Source organism: Myotis myotis, unplaced genomic scaffold, assembly GCF_014108235.1.
Source record: "Myotis myotis isolate mMyoMyo1 unplaced genomic scaffold, mMyoMyo1.p scaffold_m19_p_34, whole genome shotgun sequence".
NCBI lineage: Eukaryota > Metazoa > Chordata > Mammalia > Chiroptera > Vespertilionidae > Myotis > Myotis myotis.
The window spans coordinates 935,346-956,736 of NW_023416340.1; the positions used below are offsets into that span (position 1 = coordinate 935,346).

Genomic DNA, 21,391 nt, shown 5'->3' on the forward strand with positions numbered 1-21,391 from the left:
TCTGGGTGCTGTCCCTTCTGTTTTTTGGTTTCACTTTTGAAGTAGTTGTTCAAAGCAGCAAACTCCGGCGTTAACCTATGCCGCCATCTTGGTTCTCACCCTCATTAGCTTTTTAAAGTACTTAGAGCAGTGCCTGGCACAGAGTGACTGCTGGCCTGGGTGATTGTTAAGTACGAGTGTTTCTTGTATTTACTTTGTCTGCTGCCCTCACTGGAGGCGAGGCAGGGATTTTGTCTGATGTGCTACCCCTACTGCTTAGAACATTTTAGAGATGAAAAAGCTGAGGTGCACGGGTGTTTGTCTTTTCCTCTTGATAATCAGGCTCTACTCCAGACCAAGTAGATCAGAAACTCTGAGGGTGGGGCCCAGGCATCTGTATTTTTTTATTTTAAATTTTTTAATTGTGGTGAAATATGCATAAGGTAAAATGCACCATCATAACAATTTTTAAGGTTTTTTTTTGTTGTTGTTGTTGTTAATCCTCATGCTAGGACACTTTTCCATTGATTTTTAGAGAGTGGAAGGGAGGAGGAGAGACTGAGAGAGAGAAACATCGATGTGAGAGAGACACGTGGATTGATTGCCTCCTGCATGGGGCCCCCGAGGGTGCCTTGGATCAGCCTGCAAACCGAGGTATGTGCCCTTGACCAGAATCAAACCGGGACCCTTCAGTCCGCAGGCCGACACTCTATCCACTGAGCCAACTGGTGAGGGCCATGACCATTTTTAAGTCTACCGTTCAGTAGTGTTAATTACATTCACATTGTTGTGCAACCAATCCCCAGAACTGTTTTCATCTTGCAAAACTGGAACTCTATACCCATTCACCAACTCCCCCTCCCCCTCCCCCCAGTCCCTGACGTAAGCACATAGCTGCTTTGCCCAGTGGTGGAGCTGGAATATGAATCCAGGTAGAATATAATATGTGAGCAAATGAAGGAAGGAAGGAACAATTAAACCTTGCAGCTGGGCCCAACCAGCGTGGCTCAGTGGTTGAGCGTCGACCAATGAACCAGGAGGTCACGGAGATTCCCGGTCACATGGCACAAGCCCGGGCTGCGGGTTCGACCTCTAGTGGGGGGGCATGCTGGAGGCAGATGATCACTGACTTCCTCTCATCATTGATGTTTCTATCTCTCTCTCTCCCTCTTTCTTCTTCTCTGCAATCAATAAAAAGATATTTTGAAAAAATCCTAGAAACAAACAAAAAAAACCCTTGCATTGTCAGGGAGGATTGTAAGCAGCCCGGGAATGCGGGGGCTGAAATGGCCTCCGCTGGCCCCGGCTCAACCACCCGCCCTCCCCGCTGCCTGCAGCTTCGGCCACCTTCGAGGACTTCCAGATCCGCCCGCACGCACTCACGGTGCACTCCTACCGAGCGCCCGCCTTCTGCGACCACTGCGGGGAGATGCTCTTCGGGCTGGTGCGGCAGGGCCTCAAGTGTGATGGTGAGAGGCGGGGCCGGGGGCGGGGCTTGGAGCGCATGCAAGGGGGCGGGGCTTGGGGCGGGGCTCGGAGGGAGAGGTCCGGGCTGGAGACTGAGCCGGGGGCGGGGCCTTGGGCGGAGCGCAGGCCAGGGGGCGGGGCATGGGGCGGGGCTCGGAGGGAGAGGTCCGGGCTGGAGACGGAGCTGGGGGAGGGGCCGGGGGTGGGACTCGGCTGGGATGGGGGATAAAAAGGGGCGTTCACAGGGGAAAGGGCGGAGCCTGTATCAAAGAGGGATGGACCGGAAAACAGCCAGCAGGGACTTTTGGAAGGAAGGAGTTTACAGGATTGTTCGGGTGGCGGGCTGGCCAACTCTTAATCCGTAGGGCAGCCAGCCGGTCAGCAAGGGCAGCTGGAACTCAGACAGGAGCTAAAGCTGCCACCCACAGGCAGAAGTTCTCCATCTGGGACGTCTCAACTCTGCTTTTTAAACCTTTCAACGGACTGCAGCGGGCCCGCCCAGATGAACTAGGCTAATCTTTCTCACTAAAAGTCCGCTGACTGTGGACTGGAATCACATCTATCAAATACGACACAGCAACACCTCGAGTGTTTGCATAATGGGGGGTGCTAACCCAGCCAAGTTGACACGTGAAGCTGGTTGCCGGAGTCCACCCCTGTCCACTTGGCACCTCAGTCTGCTAGGGCTGCCAAAACAAAATACCTCAGGCCGATGGCTTAGACCACAGACGTGCGTTTCTCGCAGCTCCAGAGCTGGAAAGTTTAAGATCAAGGTTCCGATGTGCTGGGGTCCAACCCCAGCAGGTCCAGGGGTTCCCAAAGGCGTAGACGGAGTCGGCGAAGAAGGAATGACACGGAGACAGCGTTCAGTTGATCAGCAGCCTAGCCAGGATCTCCAGCCAAGTTCTGGTCTGGATCTCCAGAGAGGTTCTGCCTAGGATCTCCAGCCAGGTTCTGTCCAGGTTCTCCAGCCAGGTTCAGTCACCAGGTTCTAGTCAGGTTCTCTTGCCATGTTCTATAGTCAGGTTCAGTCCAGGATCTTTTGCCATGTTCCGTCTCTAGGTTCTCTAGGTTCTGTGTAGGTTCTGTCTTCTAAGTTCTGTCTTGTTACATCTGTATTTATACCAGTTGATTCCAATCCTATCAATCTCTATTCCAAAGGTTAGGGCGTTTCTTATCTCCATTCCAGGGAGTCAAGATTATGTAGCTTAAGCATGATTGTTCATAGTTAAAGTGATTAATTACCCGCCTGGCACTTAGTTAAGAGGTTTTATTCCCTCCCTAACTTCAGGGGAAAATCCCTACCTGGGGAAACAACCTTTCTCAGAGAGGAGACCTTGGTTAAAACACATAGTGCCAAGAAGGTGAGCAAACATATTAAGAACAGTATGCCATATATGCCAGGTCCCTTGAAACAGCAAGCATGGACCGGCTCCCGGCACCGACGGGGCTTGTTTCCCGGCGAGGACTCTCTTCTTAGCTTGCAGATGGCTGCCATTTCACCATGTGCTCGCAAAGCGTGTGAAGAGGGGGAGTTCTGAAGTGTCTTCCTTTATAGAAGGGCCCTAGTCTCATGGAGTCAGGGCCCCACCCTTATGACCTCATTTCACCTCACGGCCCCATCTCCAGATGCAGCTACAGTGCAGGTTAGGGCTTCAACATGTAAACTAGGGGTGGGGACACACAAGCATTCAGTCTGCGACAAGCTCCGTACACATCTCCTTAAACCTTACTTAAAAAAAAGGAACACAATGTTCCTTTAGCCAAGATGTCTCAAGGTTAAGCAGGTCCCTGCCATCCTGGATGCTTCTGAGTGAGAATGTGGAGGTCTCGCCCTCCTGCAACTGAAGCCCACACCTCCCGCCTTGGCTCTGCTCACACAGAAGATGGGGACCGTCCACGCTGCGGTGAGGACCTGCGGCTCCATTCAGCGTGCCAGCTTCGTGCCAGCGTGCCATGCTCACATAGAAACCCAGAGTCTTTGATAACCTGTGGTCCAGGTGACCAGCAGCATCGACTACGATTGTTACCATGTAGCCCTAAATACATTATGGCATTATTTAAGGACCTGGACCAACAGCCACAGCAGGCCTGCAGAAAATGGACTCAGTGCTTCAAAGCTGCTATCAATATCCCATCATCCACACAGCACATCCAACTCTTCATGTCTTGGCATATGTAACCTTTGTCATGGCACAACCCTGGTGTCATCTGGGCGGGGGGGGGGGGGGGTGAGGTTGGCAGGGCTGTTGTTTTTGGTCATCAGATTCTAATGGGCAATCATAGCACGGACTTCCGTGACCCAGCTTCACAGATGGCAGTCCGAGTTCATATGGTTCCAGAAGAGGCCAAATGACTGTAGTAAATGCCACTGACATTGGACTGTACTGCGGCACTCACTGGGAGTCATGAGTGAGGTTCTGAAATTCTGTTCAGCGAACACAAGGCCCAGACCGGGAGGTGGAACCTGTAGGCGAAGGCCATTTGCCATCCTAGCTCTCCTCGACGGGCCAACAATGTTCCATGCGCCTGTGCAGCGGGGCCGCACGAGTCCCAGGCAGTGCCTGGGTGGATGGATGGATGGATGGATGGATGGATGGATGGGGAGTCGCTGAGCTGGCAGGTCTGCACAGGCGGCCCACCAGGAGACAGGCTTAGCGGAGCACCTGCAAGAAACTCCCAGGGGCTGGAGGGACAGTGTTCAGAACAGCCAGCCATCCGGAGTCAGGCGGGATGCCGGAGATGGATGGGAGCGAGGGTTCAGGAAGCCCCGTGGAAACCACAAAGCTGGGCCTGATGCTTTCATGGACGACGATTTAAAAAAATTTTTTTTTGAAAGAAAAAACAATAACACAGTCATGCTTCCACCTGATAGGATACCACCATCCTGGGTACAAACGAAAACATGCTAAGCTGTTCTTTCCCCAGAAGACGGCGTGTGTCCTTGAGACCCTGTGATGGAAACGCCATGCTGTACAGCCAATTATCATCAGCATCTTATGTTAGGTGACAAGGGGATAGGAGAAGGAAGAAAACACAAGGATTTGATGTACACACACATTCATCAAAGAAGGAGGAAACGCTAGCGATGCTGGCTCCCGTTTCTGCAGCGGGTCGCACCGGGTGGCTTCCTTCCACTCCCCAGTCCGCGCGCTCTCTGCCCTCAGCAGCATCTCACCTGCTCGTGGTGCTTTGCCTGGTGGAATGGCCCGAACCTTCGTTTCTGAACGCTCTGGGGCTGTGCTGCCTGAGTTGGGTTTGTGTAGATTCCCATAGACTTTAATTACACACGAAGCGTCCTGAGGGATGTACAGTGCTCCAGATCTGAAGGAAAGGAGAAGGGGGGTGGGAGGGGTTGGGCGCCAGGGCAGTGGAGGCTGCGTCTCTGACCGTTTGGCGCCCCCCGCAGGCTGCGGACTGAACTACCACAAGCGCTGCGCCTTCAGCATCCCCAACAACTGCAGCGGGGCCCGCAAGCGGCGCCTGTCGTCCACGTCTCTGGCCAGTGGCCATTCGCTGCGCCTCAGTACCTCGGACTCCCTGCCCTGCACGGCGGATGAGCTGGTGAGGGGCGGGGGAGTGGGCAGGTGGGTGGCTGGGGGGTGACAAGGCCCCGGTGGGCGTAGGGCAACACACTGATGTGTCGCGTCCGCTCTCGCTGACCCCTAGAGCCGCAGCACCACTGAGCTCCTGCCTCGCCGCCCGCCCTCCTCCTCCTCGTCCGCCTCCTCCTACACCGGCCGCCCCATCGAGCTGGACAAGATGCTGCTCTCCAAGGTCAAGGTGCCGCATACCTTCCTCATCCACAGCTACACGCGGCCCACTGTCTGCCAGGCTTGCAAGAAACTTCTCAAGGGCCTCTTCCGCCAGGGCCTGCAGTGCAAAGGTCAGGGGGTAGAGGGCATGGAGGGGGGCACAGACAGGGTTGGGACCCCGCCCCACGCACACTCAGAAGCTTGGGATCTCAGTTGGGCTTGTGGCAGAACACACGAGGCCTGCCCTGAACCTGTGGCATTCTGGAACCCTAGAACCTGGGAGTCCTAGGACCTTAGAAATCTAGACTCATAAGACAGCATAGGATTCTAAAAACTATAGGACTTGAGAATTCTAGAATCAGAGGACCTTAGAAACACAGGATTCAAGAATTCTGGGTCGTAGGATTCAGCTAAAACAACCACAGAATTTTAGCTATATCCTAGAACTGCCAAATTGTAGATTCTCAAAAGATTAGAACTTTAGAACCATAGGATTTGAGAATAATAGAGCCCTACAAACATCAAATTTGAGTCCTAGAAGTAGAACCATGGAATCTTAGGGTTCTAGAACTCTGGAATGTTGTGATCAATGGCTGGAATACCAGAAATCTAGATATGTAGAAACTTAGAGACACCCGATTCTAAAATTCACCAGAACAGTCAAATGCTAGAATCTTCGATGCTGAGAGCTGAAGAACAGTAGTCACATTAAGTTCTAGATTACAGCTGTGGGCAAACTACGGCCCGTTTGAAATGAATAAAACTAAAAAAAAAAAAAAAAAAGACCGTACCCTTTTATGTAATAATGTTTACTTTGAATTTATATTAGTTCACACAAACACTCCATCCATGCTTTTGTTCCGGCCCTCCCGTCCAGTTTAAGAACCCATTGTGGCCCTCAAGTCAAAAAGTTTGCCCACCCCTGTTCTAGAATCTTGGATGTACAGAAACCTTGGAACCATAAGCTTCTGGAGACTTAGAAACCCAGAATTGTAGAACTCAAGTCACTGTAAAACCTTGGACATCAAGGGGTCATAGTAATCTAGAACCAGAGGACCAGAGATGTGTGTTGCGTTCTAGAAACTTGGACATTGAACTCGGCGGGGGGAGGGGGAGGTGGTGTCTTAGAAATCTAGAACATAGAACCTTAGAAAAATGGGTTTTTACCACATTCTAGAACCTCTGATGTACAGCAACCTAGAACCTCACACTGATCACACTCTAGCAGCGGTTCTCAACCTTCCTGATGCCGCGACCCTGTAATACAGTTCCTCATGTTGTGGTGACCCCCAACCATACAATTATTTTCGTGGCTACTTCATCACTGTAATGTTGCTACTGCTATGAATCGTCATGTAAATATCTGATCTGCAGGATGTATTCTCATTGTTCGCGACCCACAGGTTGAGAACCGCTGCAGAGCAATGGTTCTCAACCAAGAGCAGTTCTGCCCGCCCCCTCCCCCCAGGGAGGTTGGGAGACATTTTGTTTATCACACAGGGATGGTGCAACCGTTATCTAGTGGGGAGGAGTCGGGGTGCTGCTAAACCTCCTGTGATGCACAGCACAGCCCCCCACAACAAGAAACTAGCCAGCCCCAAATGTTCATAGTGCCAAAGGCTGAGAAACCCTGCCCTCAAGTGTTCAAAGTCTAGAATCACAGGACGTTAGATCCTGCTGCATTCCAGAATTTTACAAGTCTGGGGTAATGGGTATTTATGCATTGTTTGAACCTCGGATGCTTAGAGCCACAGCACTTCGTCTGCACACACACCCCCCACCCCACCCACACCCCCGGTTTACTCTCGTCTCTCCATAGTTGGAGAAACTCGCTCAAAAGGGGGACAGCCATGGAAGGGCCAGCCAGTTTCCTGCCCCTCCACGGCAAGAGTAGAGACTCTTTTGAGACGGGTGGTTGGGGGTCAAACTCAACCCTTCCAGGTGACCCCTCTTCCCTCTCCCTCCCGCCTCCTTGTTCCCTGTCCTCCTCCCAGACTGCAAGTTTAACTGCCACAAACGCTGCGCCACCCGCGTCCCCAACGACTGCCTGGGAGAGGCGCTCATCAATGGAGGTAAGAGGCTGTGGGCTGAGCCAGCGGGAGCTGGGGTCCCGGCTGGGTGGAGGCCCCTCTGACGCCCTGTCCCCCTCAGATGTGCCGATGGAGGAGGCCACTGATTTCAGCGAGGCTGACAAGAGCGCCCTCATGGATGAGTCCGACGACTCCGGGATCATCCCAGGCTCCCACTCGGAAAATGCCCTCCACGCCAGTGAGGAGGAGGAGGCCGAGGGAGGCAAGGCCCAGAGGTACCCCGGGCACCCCACTGGGATGCCCTTCCCCGTCCCTACAATGGGTTACCCTCACCCCCTACTTGAACATTACCCAGGTTCCTGAGGCAAATCTTCTCAAGTACCCACACTTCATTTTCCAACTGAACACTTTTTCCTGGTTTACATTTTTAAAAAATATTATTTACTTAAAAAATATATATTTTTATTGATTTCAGAGAGGAAGGGAGAGGGAGAGAGAGATAGAAACATCGATGATGAGAGAGAATCATCGATCGGCTGCCTCCCTCACACCCCACACTGGGGATCGAGACCACACCCCGAGCATGCGCCCTGACTGGGAATCGAACCCTGACCTCCTGGTTCATAGGTCGACACTCCACCACTGGGCCACGCTGGCTGGGCCTGATTTACATTTTTAAAAAGTTTTCATGGAAGCATGTTTTTTGGTATTTTTAAAAAAATATATTTTATTGATTTTTTACAGAGAGGAAGAGAGAGGGAGAGAGATTTTAAAACATCGATATGAGAGAGAAACATCGATCAGCTGCCTCCTGTACACCCCCTCCTGGGGATGTGTCTGCAACCAAGGTAACATGCCCTTGACCGGAATCGAACCTGGGACCCTTCAGTCCCCAGGCCGATGCTCTATCCACTGAGCCTAACCGGTACGGGCTATTTTTTTTTTTTAATATATTTTTATTGATTTCAGAGAGGAAGGGAGAGGGAGAGAGAGATAGAAACATCAGTGATGAGAGGGAACCATTGACCGGCTGCCTCCCGCACGCCCTCCACTGGGCATGGAGCCCACAACCCGGACATGTGCCCCTGACCGGAATCGAACCCGGGACCCCTGAGTCCGCAGGCCGACGCTCTATCCACTGAGCCAAACCAGCCAGGGCAGAAGCATGTTTTAATTGACGTTATATTTGTTTGGAACTGGTGACACAGCCATTGAAATCCTCCCACTCCCTGCCTCCCGGCTGCCCCGCTCCTCCCCCTGGAGGGTGCCAGTGGGGTAGTTTCTGGTGGGCCCTTCCAGAAACAATCTGTATCGCAACTGACAGAGCAGTGTGAGGAAGAACATGAACTCTGCAGCCAGACTGCTGTGAGGCCTTGGGCAAGAGATTAACCTCTCTGAGCCTCAGTGTCCGCATCAGAGAGGTTGAGTCCCTTGCCCAGGGACACACACCTGGCTGCAAGACCCCTGGGCTCAGTAGTAATTAGCACTTCAAGGCCCACCGTGTGCCAGGTACTGTGCTCAGCTCCTTAGGAAGGTGTTCACTCCTCAGCACCCCTTTGGGGGGAGACATTAAGGCATGAAGAGTTGGGTCATTTACCAGGCAGCCTGAGTTTGGAACCCAGCCTTTCAGTAACAGCCTCCTTCCTCATTATGGGAGATCTATAAAACAGGGCGGAAAGTGTGCCCTCCCCCAAACAGCTCCCAAGCTGCCCGGAGATGCCCCTTCGGTGATTTTCTTCTTGTAGTAACCTCCCGCCCCTTCTCCTGCCCCCTCAGCTCCCTAGGGTACATCCCCCTAATGAGGGTGGTGCAGTCAGTGCGACACACGACACGGAAATCCAGCAGCACGCTGCACGAGGGCTGGGTGGTTCATTACAGCAACAAGGACACGCTGGTGAGTGGGCGGGGCGGGGCAAAGAGGGCGGAGCCAGAGCTGGAGGCGGGGCCGGGAGGGGTCGGCCGGGCTGTGCCAGAGTGAGAGGTGGGACAGGGGCGGGGCAGGAGTCAGGGGGCGTGGCTAAGGCGGGCTCGGGGGCGGGGATAGTCTTGGGGGCGGGGTTTGGCTGGCGGAAGGTAGGAACCCCAGCGACACCCTCACCTCTCAAACACCTCTCCCTACAGAGGAAGCGGCACTACTGGCGCCTGGACAGCAAGTGCATCACACTCTTCCAGAACAACACGACCAACAGATACTACAAGGTGGGCCAGAATTCGGAGATTATGTACCTACAAGAAGCAAGGAGCTTCGGGCCGGGCATGTGCTAAGCTCCCGTAATTATGAACTTGTTATCATTATTACATTATATTTAATTTATTGAATTATTTATATTCATCACCACAGGCCCTGTCAACTTCCTTCTCGATCTCCTGTCTCATTCCATTTCTCTCCCATCCACTCTTTTTAAAATTTATTTGTTATTTTTTTATTTATTGATTTGAGAGAGAGAGAGAGAGAGAGAGAAACATCAGTTTGTTGTTCACTTACTTATGCATTCATCGGATGCTTCTTGTATGTGCCTTGGCTAGGGGTCAAACGAATGGGGACGATGCTCTAACCAACTGAGCTACCCAGCCAGGGCTCTCCCTCCACACTTTTTTTTTTTTTTTTAATCCTTACCTGAGGATATTTTTCCATTGATTTTTATTTGTATTTATATATTAATTTTAAAAATATTTTTATTGATTTCAGAGAGGAAGGGAAAGGGAGAGAGAGAGACAGAAACACCAATGATGGGAGAGAATCATTGATTGGCTGCCTCCTGCACACCCCACACAGGGATCGAGCCCGCAACCCGACATGTGCCCTGGCTGGGAATTGAACCATGACCTCCTGGTTCATAGGGTGATGCTCAACCACTGAGCCCTGCCAGCTGGGCTCCATTGATTTTTAGAGAGAGGAGAAAAGAGGAAGGGAGGGAGGAGGGGAGAGAGAGAGAAAAACATCGATGTGAGAGAGACACATTAATTGGTTGCCTCCCAACCCAGGCTGGGGATTGAGCCTGCAACCAAGGCACATGCCCTTAACTGGGAATCGGATCCATGACCCTTTAGTCTGCAGGCTAACGCTCTAACCACTGAGCAGCAGGCTAGGGCTCCCATCCACTCCTGACACACAGCCAGAGAGGTAGCTCTAAACCCTTCCGTGGCTCCCAGGGCCCTGGAGACAGAGCCTGGGCCCCTCCCTGTGGCCCATGAGGCCGTGTGTGGCCTGGCCTTAACTCATTTCCTTCATTTATTCATCAAACACGGCAGCCCTACTGTGTGCCAGGCACCATCGTGAGATGGGGATATGGCCTTTCCCACCTCAGGCCTTTGCACGTGCTGTGTCCACCGGTCCTCTAGCAGCCGGCCTCTCCTCTCCTTTCTGGTCTCTGCTTCAGTGTAAGTCCCACCAGGCGCCTGTCCTGACCGCTCCATGGCAACCAGCTCACCGCTGACCCTGGACTCTGTGTGCGTGGTGAGCGGGGAGCTCCAGGGCCTGCCAGGCGAGCTCACCGTGCCGGCTCTGTGTCCTCCCAGGAAATCCCGCTGTCGGAGATCCTCACCGTGGAGCCCGCCCAGAACTTCAGCCTTGTGCCACCAGGCACCAACCCACACTGCTTCGAGATCGTCACTGCCAATGCCACCTACTTCGTGGGCGAGACGCCCGGCGGGGCCCCAGGCGGGCCCAGTGGACAGGGGGCCGAGGCCGCCCGGGGCTGGGAAACGGCCATCCGCCAGGCCCTGATGCCCGTCATCCTCCAGGATGCGCCCAGCGCCCCAGGCCACGTGCCCCACAGTAAGCCCCCCGTCCGAGAGGACGGGTCGGGGAGGGCTGGCGTGGGGTCCGGGGAGGGAAGAGCCAGGGGAAGGCAGGGAGTGGCACAGGACACATGTGGCTTCTGGACTCAGAGGCCTGGGCCCAAACCTTCACGAAGGCCTGTACTTGGTGGGTGGCTTCGGGCGTGTCACTTTCTCTTTCTGAGTTTTGTCGGGTGGTGACAACGTCTCCGAATTGTGAGTTTAGACTTTTTTATTTAAAATATGTTTTTAATGGTTTTGAGAGAGAGAGAGGAAGGGAGACAGAGATAGAAACATCAAGGATGAGAGAGAACCATCAATTGGCTGCCTTCTGCACACCCCCCACTGGGGATTGAGCCCGCAACCCGGGCATGCGCCCCTGACTGGAATCGAACCCGGGACCTCCTGGTTCCCGGGTCGACGCTCAACCGCTGAGCCACACCAGCTAGGCAAGTTTAGACTTTTTATTTTATTTATTTATTTATTTATTTATTTATTTATTTATTTATTTTTTGCTTTAAATATCTGAGGTGCTCCCCTGTCTTTCTCTTTTTTTTTTCTTTCTTTCTTTTTTTTTATTGCTTAAAGTATTACAAAGGGTATTACATATGTGTCCTTTTTTTCCCCCCCGCCCTTGACAGTCCCCTAGCCTCCCCTATCCCCCAGTGTCTTATGTCCATTGGTTATGCTTATATGCATGCATACAAGTCCTTTGGTTGAAGTTTAGACTTTTTAATTCATACATTTACTGAATGCCCCCTCTGCCTGCCTCTGTTGGATAGTGTTGGGGACACAGCTGTGGCCAGGGCAGCCCAGCCCCTGCCCTCACGGGGGAGATGGAGCTGCCTGTAGGTGTGATGCCTCATAGCGAGCAGCAGGGCTGGGATATGGGAACCAGAGGGCTGCAGAGGGCCAGAGGAGGTGCCTGGCCCAGACTGAGTATCCAGAAGGGCTTCCTAGAGGAGGCAACATCTGGGCTGAGACCTGGAAGCTGAGGAGGGGCGAATAGGGGAAAGCAAATGGGAAATGGTGCCGGGCAGAGGCGAAGGATGATCACAGAGTGCCAGGTGGCCAGCCTTCTGGAGCGTATAATCCAGTGTGGGTGGCAGACATTAATCAGATCATCTGGTACAATGACAGCTGAGACACAGAACACGCGCTAGAGTCATCGGCCCCAGGAGTGAGACTGAGGCTGAAAGATGAGGAGGATTTTTAAAAATGTTTTTAGCCCTGGCCGGTTTGGCTCAGTGGATAGAGCATCGGTCTGCAGACTGAAGGGTCCCGGGTTCGATTCTGATCAAGGGCACATGCTCAGGTTATGGGCTAGATCCCCAGTAGGGGGCGTGCAGGAGGCAGCCGATCAGTGATTCTCATCATTGATGTTTCTATCTCTCCCTCTCCTTCTCCCTCTCTGAAATCAATAAAAAAATTAAAAAATACATAGTTCTCTCTGTCTTTCCCTCTCTCTTCCACTCTCTCTAAAAATCAATGGAAAATATCCTTGGGTGAGGATTAAAAACGTTTTTATTGATTTTAGAGAGAATGGAAGGGAGAAGGAGAGGGCGAGAGAGAAGCATCAATTGATTGCCTCCCGTATGCACCTTGATCAGGAATCGAACCCGTATGTGCCCTGACTGATAATCGAACCGGTGACCTTATGGTGCATGGATGATGCTCAACCCACTGAGCCACACCGGCCAGGGCAGGAAGAGGGTTTTTAAATTAAGTCCATAACAAGGGAAAGGGGACATTCCTGGCAGAGGGAACAGCACGTGCGAAGGCCTGGAGACAGGACAGAACTTGCTATACCTGAGGCCCAGCAAGGAGACCACTGTGGTGGGGACACACAGCAGCATAGTAGGGCTTCAAGTCAAAGAGGTAGATGAGGGACCAGACCCTGCCTGAAAGGCCATGAAAGGTGCCTGGGCTTCTCCTGCGGGTACTGGGGAGCCAGGGCAGGTCCCCAGCAGGGGATGGACAGGGTCAGGTGTGTGCTTCAGCAAGGTCCCTCCGGCTTCCCTGTGGAGGGTGGTTAGGAGAGGGCAGGGCTGGGGCAGGGAGGTGAGGGGAGAGACATTGAAATGGCAGAAGGACCAGGACTTTGGAAATGTCTGGTCTCGTTGGGCGTGTCACTTGTGGGCAGGGGGGGCAAGTTCAGGGGAAGATGCTGGAGTCAGCTTGGACTTTCCCCCAGAGCCTCAGTTTCCTCCTCTATAAAATGGGACCGGCAGGCCTTGCTTGGCGCTGAGATCACAGGGTGAAATGCTCAGCGAAATCATTCATGACATCACTTCTCCCTCCAGCCCCTCAGCACATGGCACTCACCCGCCCTCTGGTCCTGAGAGGCAGGTCCTCATCTTATACCCATTCTCCAGATGAGGAGACAGGTTCGCAGTGGACAAGTCAGTAGCCTGACGTTGCGCCTTGGACGCCTGGATTCGGACCTGGGTGGTCTGGCTCCAGAGACTGCCTTTGGAGTTATGGAGGAATGGAATCCTGAGCCCGGGGTCCCCTCACCTCCGCCTCTCCCCTCCTCTCTCCCCCCAGGACAAGCTTCTCTGAGCATCTCCGTGTCTAACAGTCAGATCCAAGAGAATGTGGTGAGACTCCTTCCCACACCCCAGGGCCCCAAGGATGTCTTCCCCGTTGCATACTCCCCCCTTCTCCCACCCTCCCCGGTCTCCTCGAGCCCCATCTCCACTTGCAGCCCTGACACCCCTGTCCCGCCCTGCAGGACATCGCCACTGTCTACCAGATCTTCCCGGACGAGGTACTGGGCTCGGGGCAATTCGGAGTGGTCTATGGCGGTAAGGACACTTCCGTGCTTCCCCAGAGGGTCTGGGGGTTTCTGGGCTCCAGACCGTCCCGTCCGATGGGCCCGTGTCACCTCCTGTTCTGGTTGATTAGGAAGCTAGATCCTGGGGACAGAGTCACGGGTCTCCTTTTCCACCGGGAAACGCCAGTGCGCTTTCTCCTGGTCTGAACGGGGAAGACAGTCCTGTGCTCTGACTGGCTGCAGAGCCAGAGCCTAGATTCTACACCGGCCGTGGCCGGTTTGGCTCAGTGCATAGAGCGTCGGTCTGCGGACTGAAGGGCCCCAGGTTCGATTCCGGCCAAGGGCACATGCCCGGGTTGCGGGTTCGATCCCCAGTAAGGGGTGTGCAGGAGGCAGGCGATCAATGATTCTCTCTCATCATGGATGTTTCAATCTCTCTCTATCCCTCTCCCTTCCTCTCTAAAATCAATAAAAATATATTAAAAAAAAAATAGATTCTACATCGATTGGCTGCCTTCTGCAACCCCTCTCCGGGGTCAACCCTGCAAATCGGCGTGTGCCTGGCCAGGAATCGACAGACTGGCAGCCTCCTGTGCAAGGACTGCTCCTCGCAACCAACAGAGCCGCACGGGCCAGGGCTAGACCTAGATTCTGATTGGTTGTCAATCTAGTGTCCCATGTAATAGAGTCCCCTCCTTAGAAACCTGTCATTACCTTCCTTCAGTCCACGTTCATTCCCAGGGCCCCCCGCCCCTTACGCCTCCCCGAGGGGCCCTTCAGAGCCACCTCCATGGCCTTCCATGCCCTCCGCCCAGTGCTGGGTGTGTCTCTGTGGGTGGGGCGGGGCCCCTCCTGCCAGGACTGCAAGGTCCTGCTCCCCTCATCCTCCGCCTCCCTCCCTCCCTGCCCAGGAAAGCACCGGAAGACCGGCCGGGACGTGGCGGTCAAGGTCATCGACAAGCTGCGCTTCCCCACCAAGCAGGAGAGCCAGCTCCGGAACGAAGTGGCCATTCTGCAGGTGACGGCCGGGGCCCGGGGTCCAGCGCTTCCCCTCCCAGGAAGGTGCTTCCTCCTCACTTCCTCCTTCCAGGGGCCAACCGCCCGGTCGGGGGGTAGTCAGGGAAGGCTTCCTGGAGGAGGGCATATGCGTGTTGACACTGAGGGGTGGACCAGGTGTTCTGAGCAGAGGCCCAGCCTGTGCACAGGTCTGGAGGCGAGAGGCAGAGTGACATCTTCCAGGCACGTGAAGGCGTCCGGGGTTATTAGGTGGCTCATGGGGTGGGCGGTGAGGCCAGGGAGGCAGCTGGGTCACACACCGAGGGCTTCTCCTAAGGCAGCGGTTCTCAACCTGTGGGTCGCGACCCCTTTGGCGGTCGAACGACCCTTTCACAGGGGTCGCCTAAGACCATCCTGCATATCAGATATTTACATGACGATTCATAACAGTAGCAGCATTACAGTTGGGAAGTACAATGAAAATAATTTGATGGTTGGGTCACAACATGAGGAACTGTATTTAAAGGGCCAGAAGGTTGAGGACCACTGACCTAAGGGGACTGGGGAGCCATGGAAGCATCTCCAGCAAGTCAGGGGCAGAGGCAGGGTGGGCGGAAAGGGGTGGGACTGGAGCCCAAGGAGGAGGCTGGGTGGGGACCTGGGTGGGGGAGATGGGCTCAGGCCAGGCCAGAGCTGGGGGAAGAGGGAGGAGGCACAGATTTAAAAGACAGATATACAGAGATTCTTCCCATTTCTCCACACTCCGCCTGCCTCCCTCCCACCACCCCGGCCTTCACCAGAATTGTGTGATGTAAAGTGCGATCCTTCTGGACACCTGGGGGTGCAGACCGGCCGTTCGGACTGGGCCCCTAGGAAGCCCCTCACCTCCCCCAGCGACACCCCCAGGGGGCGAGCTGCTGTTCAGGCACATCCTTCTTCTTGTTTGTCATCCCTCTGTTCCCGTAACTTGTCCTCTGGGGTCCCAGTTCAGGGGTGACCTGGGCCCTGACCCCCCACACGCCCTCCCGCCCACTCCAGAGTCTGCGGCACCCGGGGATCGTGAACCTGGAGTGCATGTTCGAGACGCCCGAGAAGGTGTTCGTGGTGATGGAGAAGCTGCATGGGGACATGTTGGAGATGATCCTCTCCAGCGAGAAGGGCCGGCTGCCCGAGCGCCTCACCAAGTTCCTCATCACCCAGGTGCGCCCACCCTGCCCCCGCCACCTCCCTGCGTGGCTCCCACCCGCCCTGGGGCAGCCGTCCCCTGGGAGAGGCCCCCTGTGCCCAGAAGGTCGGGCAGACACTGGGCGGGAGTCACAATAGTGGATAATAGAAAACTATAACAGACTAATCATAACAACAGGAAAAATAGCGGAAATAATAATCTATGATAATAAAAGTATAATATGCAAATCGACCAAACAACCGAACGACAGAACGACCGTCCGGATGACCTTCCGGACGACCACGCTGTGACATGCACTGGCACCAGGCCAGCCAAGGCGGGTGCGATTGGCCGGGGGGTCCCTGCCATCGCCCCACGATCGCCCCACAGAGGGAGGCCCAGGCCATCCTCTGTGTGGCAGTCGATCATGGAGGGCCGGCCTAGGGACCTTACCTGAGGGATCCCGAATTGCGAGAGGGGAGAGGTCACAGGCCGGGCTAAGGCACACTGGACCTCTAGCTGTAAAGGAACAGAGTAAACATAGGACAGACCATGGAGCAAGCATAGAAACATAATAGGAAATAAGTAGAAAATAGTAGTCATCATAAGAGTTGTTACCACAGTCATGCCCCCCGTAGCGACGTGTCAGTCATCAGTGGACCACATACACGACCGTGGTCCCGTAAGATGGCAATGGGGCTGAAAAGGTCCTACTGCGAGTGACATAATGTCGTAGCGCCATGCAGTACCTCGTGTGTGGACAGGGCTGGTCGTATGAAGGCACAGCACCTGCAGCCATGTATGCCGCCCAAGACGATATTGTTACTGGTTTCTGTGCTTACTGTGCTACACTTTTTATCATTATTTTAGAGTGCACTTTTTCCTCTTTCTACTTATAAAAAAAGTGTGCTGTGAACCAGTCCGCCGTGTTACCCGGGCAACAGCCTCATACATCTCATGTTTACCACATCTTTTCAGCACATCGTTTTTTTGTTTGTTTGTTTTAATATATTTTATTGATTTTTTCCAGAGAGGAAGGGAGAGGGATAGAGAGTTAGAAACATCGATGAGAGAGAAACATCGATCAGCTGCCTCCTGCACGCCCCCTACTGGGGATGTGCCCGCAACCCAGGTACATGCCCTTGACTGGAATCGAACCTGGGACCCTTCAGTCCCCAGGCCGATGCTCTATCCACTGAGCCAAACCGGTCAGGGCTTCAGCACATCGTTTTGTCTTGTGTCTGATTTAATCTCAGGTTGTTTTGTACAGTCACAGGCTGTAGACCAGTGGTTCTCAACCTTCTGGCCCTTTAAATACAGTTCCTCATGCTGTGACCCAACCATAAAATCATTTTCGTTGCTACTTCATCCCTGTCATGTTGCTACTGTGATGAATCGTCATGTAAATATCTGAAATGCAGGATGGTCTTAGGCGACCCCTGTGAAAGGGTCGTTCGACCGCCAAAGGGGTCGCGGCCCACAGGTTGAGAACCGCCGCCGTAGCGGTTTATAGCCGGGAACAATGGGCTGTACCATGTAGCCGAGGCGTGCAGCGGGCTGTACCACCTCGGTGTGTGAAGGGCACTGTGACGGTCCCACAGCCACGATAGCGCCCACGACACCTTTCTCAGAGCACATCCCCGGCGCTAAGCGGAGCGTGACTGTATTCGGGTTCAGCGCGCAGTCAGCAGCAGAACTGCATGTTTCCCTGGATTGGACTCCATGATAGATATCACCAAATCCCCCAATTGTTGAGCATGTAACTTGTGTGGGGGTTTTTTGTTTGTTTTTTTAAGTATATTTTTGTTGGTTTCAAAGAGGGAGAGAGAGATAGAAACATCAATGATGAGAGAGAATCATTGATTGGCTGCCTCCTGTATTCCCCCCATTGGGGATCAAGCCCACAACCCAGACAGGTGCCCTTGACCGGAATCGAACCCGGGACCCTTCAGTCCACAGGCCGACGCTCTATCCCAGTGATGGCGAACCTTTTGAGCTCAGCGTGTCAGCATTTTGAAAAACCCTAACTTAACTCTGGTGCCGTGTCACATATAGAAAATTTTTTGATATTTGCAACCATAGTAAAACAAAGACTTATATTTTTGATATTTATTTTATATATTTAAATGCCATTTAACAAAGAAAAATGAACCAAAAAAATGAGTTCATAGGTTCGCCATCACTGCTATCCATTGAGCCAAACCAGCCGGGGCCATGTCGCCTGTTTTTACTTTCCCACTATTACAAGCAGTATTCTGTGAACGTCCATCTACAAACAGTACAGTTTCTGGCGGGAGAATTTCGGTAGAACACACTCAAATAGTAGACTTCTGAGTCCAGGGGAACGCGCTTTACATTCCCTTCAACGTGCTGTCCTGTCATCCTCTAAAATCCCTTTCCGTCTTTGCTGTGGCCAGCAGAGCTTGTGGGTGTCTAGTTCCTCACTCCTTCCTAACCACCAGTCTGATGGGTGGGGAAATAGTACTTCATGTGGCTTCATGTCATAGTTTAAAAACCATGAGTGAGCTTGACCATATTTTCATGTTTACTGACAACCTGGGTATGTGCCCTGACCAGGAATTGTACCTTTTTTTTTCAATTGGATTATTCTTATTGAATTGTAAACACTCTTTGTATATGAGGGACATTGGATCCTTGTCATGGTATTCGATTCTTTTATCCCAGATTTCTTTTCCCCGGCCTTTCACCCATGGCTTTTATGTGCCATAGAGAGTGTAACTTGTACGATGTTAAATGTTGCCTTCCGTGGCTTCTGCATTTCACAGCCTCTGAGAAAGGCCTTCCCATCTGGCTGGTTGCTCACCTGATTCTGGGACATGTTCTCTGTGGGTTGCAAAGTCCCCCGTGCTCTGCTTCTTTACCCAGGCCCAGCGACCTCGCTCTCCCAAGCTGTGTGCCTGTGTCAGGTCGGCCTGCAGGTGGGGACAGAACCCACTGGGGCAGGCTCATCGGACTTCGGGCGGCGAGGGGGCCCTGCTGCCTCCTGCGGCCCAGGCAGTCTCTCTTCCTGGTCATCCATCTCTTCTCTTTTTGTCTGCGCTCTTTCTCTCTCTCTGCAGATTTCTGTTTTTCTGCTTCTTGCCTGCCCCACCCCAAGTCCTGGGTTCAGCCCTTCACTTGTTTAGGCCTCACAACCGCCCTTCGAGGTAGGTATTCCTAGAACCCGCCTTACAGGTGAGGAAACAGGTGGAGGGGGGTTCCCGGGACTTGCCCACAGTCACACGGCCAGGTACCGGTCCGGGGAGATTGGACCCGGGATCTCTCTAGCTTCCGACCTGCCCTCCTTACTCCTCACATTTAATAGGTGCGGGGAAATCACCAAACAGGATTGCACAAGTGCCTGCTGGGACCGCAGTCTCCCTGTCTGTAGCATGAGGAGGCTGGACCTCAGCAGTGGCTTTCAAATAGCTTTTCTGTCCTCACAAGTCATCCAGCGGGAACAAATATTTACATTCTGAGACAGAAATTACAAGTTCATGCTTACATCTCTCTACTTCCTGTGTGTGGTGTTGGTTTCACAGACTCGAGGAAAACCGTGGTTCCTACAGATAAATGCTTACAAATGGTATCAGGGTTTTGTGTGTTGTTTTTTTTTAAGCAGCTCACTTTGCCACATAGAAGACTCTTTTTTTTTTTTTTAAATATATTTTATTGATTTTTTACAGAGAGGAAGGGAGAGAGATAGTTAGAAACATCGATGAGAGAGAAACATCGATCAGCTGCCTCCTGCACATCTCCCACTGGGGATGTGCCCGCAACCCAGGTACATGCCCTTGACTGGAATCGAACCTGGGACGTTTCAGTCCACAGGCCAACGCTCTATCCACTGAGCCAAATCAGTTTTGGCTCTTTTTTAAAAATTATTTTTTAATCCTTTCCTAAGGATATGTCTTTATTTATTTATTTATTTATTTGAGAGAGAGAGAGAAAGAGGAAGGGGGAGGGAGGGAGAGAAAAAAGAAAAAAAAGCCATGGATATGAGAGAGAAACCGATTGGTGGCCTCCTGTACATGTCCTGACTGGGAATCAAACCCAAACCTGGGCATGTGCCCTGACCAGGAATTGAACCATGGCCTCCTGGTTCATAGGGTGATACTGAACCACTGACCTACACCGCCCTGGCCAGAATACTCTGCAGTTAACAGATAACGGCAGGAGAGGCTTTATCTGAAACACAGAAATATGTTCACCCACAGGCCATCACACAAATAATTACCGAGAACAACAACAATAGTGATAGCTGACATGTAATAGTAATAGCTTGCTCCGTGCCGGACACTGTCCTAAGCACTTTATACGCATCCACTTGTTTAAGCCTCACAGCAACCCACGAGGATGGTACCGTCATCACCCCCATTTTACAGATGGGAAAACTGAGACCCACAGAGGTAAAGTGACTTGCTCAAGGTCGCCAGCTACTAAGTATCGAGCCAGGTTTTCCGCCGGGGAAGACTGGCTCTGGCATACCCCCCGCCCCTTAAGAGTCGTACGTTTGGTGTATAACGCATGTCGCATGGGTATTGTTTGTATTCGTTTCATACTGGATGGAAAAAAGCTGCTTTAACTGAGTCACACAATAGTCCCTCCTGGAAAGCCACTGCTGTGTTAGTAGCTCCTTTTTAGCAAGTGCTCACCACGTGCCGGAGGCTCTCGGGATCTTCCCAGAACCACCGCCCAGGTCAGCCTTTCTAGAGCCACGCGTTCAACTCCTATCTCAGGCGCACATGGTCCTGGGCTCTGAGATTTTCCTTGGGTGTTCCCATGCCCCCGTTGGCCCCAGCGGGCATCCTTAGGGGCGCAGAGAAGGGCATGGATGGGGTTTGGAGGGCGGCTGCTGAAGGCAGCATCGGGAGCAGGCACCCGTCCTCCTGTCTGACCGGCTCCATCTCTCCTCAGATCCTGGTGGCTTTGAGACACCTGCACTTCAAGAACATTGTCCACTGTGACTTGAAACCAGAAAACGTGTTGCTGGCATCAGCCGACCCATTTCCCCAGGTCAGTTACGTCCCCTGAATTTGGAAGTCCGGCCCACGCTGGTGGCAGGTGGGGATGTCTTGTATTCATCGAGATAACCCTGGCTAAAATGGAGGCTTGTTTCTCACTCAAGTAGGGTCCAGTATAAGCATTCTGGGGCTGAGAAAGTAAGTCCCGTGGTGCTGGGGGCCACGGCGTGGCTGTCTTGTTGTTCTGCCCTCTCTGTGGCATTGCCTGGTCTTCAGGGTCTGTAATGACTGCACACTATGTGAGAAGCTAATAGGGACGGGAGGAGGACAGACACAGGGTAGAGGAAATGGACACACCCCTTTCCTTCTCTAAGGTGATACCTGGAAATAGCATATATCACTTCTCCTCACCTCCAATGGCCAGGACTTGATCACATGATTCTGGCTGGATGCAAGGGAGGCTGGGAAATATAGTCTAT

General features: G+C 52.9%; 1 protein-coding gene across 2 annotated transcripts in view; it reads left to right on the plus strand.

Annotated features, from left to right (window-relative positions):
• PRKD2 (protein kinase D2) overlaps nt 1-21,391 on the plus strand; it is a 36,183-nt gene that overhangs the window by 8,109 nt on the left and 6,683 nt on the right. For both annotated transcript variants that reach the window (XM_036302920.1, XM_036302919.1), the window contains exons 4-16: nt 1,317-1,448; nt 4,856-5,010; nt 5,116-5,332; nt 7,196-7,273; nt 7,353-7,506; nt 9,008-9,125; nt 9,353-9,430; nt 10,751-11,009; nt 13,559-13,611; nt 13,746-13,818; nt 14,699-14,805; nt 15,822-15,983; nt 20,866-20,964. In XM_036302920.1, the coding sequence (XP_036158813.1) occupies nt 1,317-1,448; nt 4,856-5,010; nt 5,116-5,332; nt 7,196-7,273; nt 7,353-7,506; nt 9,008-9,125; nt 9,353-9,430; nt 10,751-11,009; nt 13,559-13,611; nt 13,746-13,818; nt 14,699-14,805; nt 15,822-15,983; nt 20,866-20,964 (1,685 nt within the window). The remainder of the gene's footprint in view (nt 1-1,316; nt 1,449-4,855; nt 5,011-5,115; nt 5,333-7,195; nt 7,274-7,352; nt 7,507-9,007; nt 9,126-9,352; nt 9,431-10,750; nt 11,010-13,558; nt 13,612-13,745; nt 13,819-14,698; nt 14,806-15,821; nt 15,984-20,865; nt 20,965-21,391) is intronic.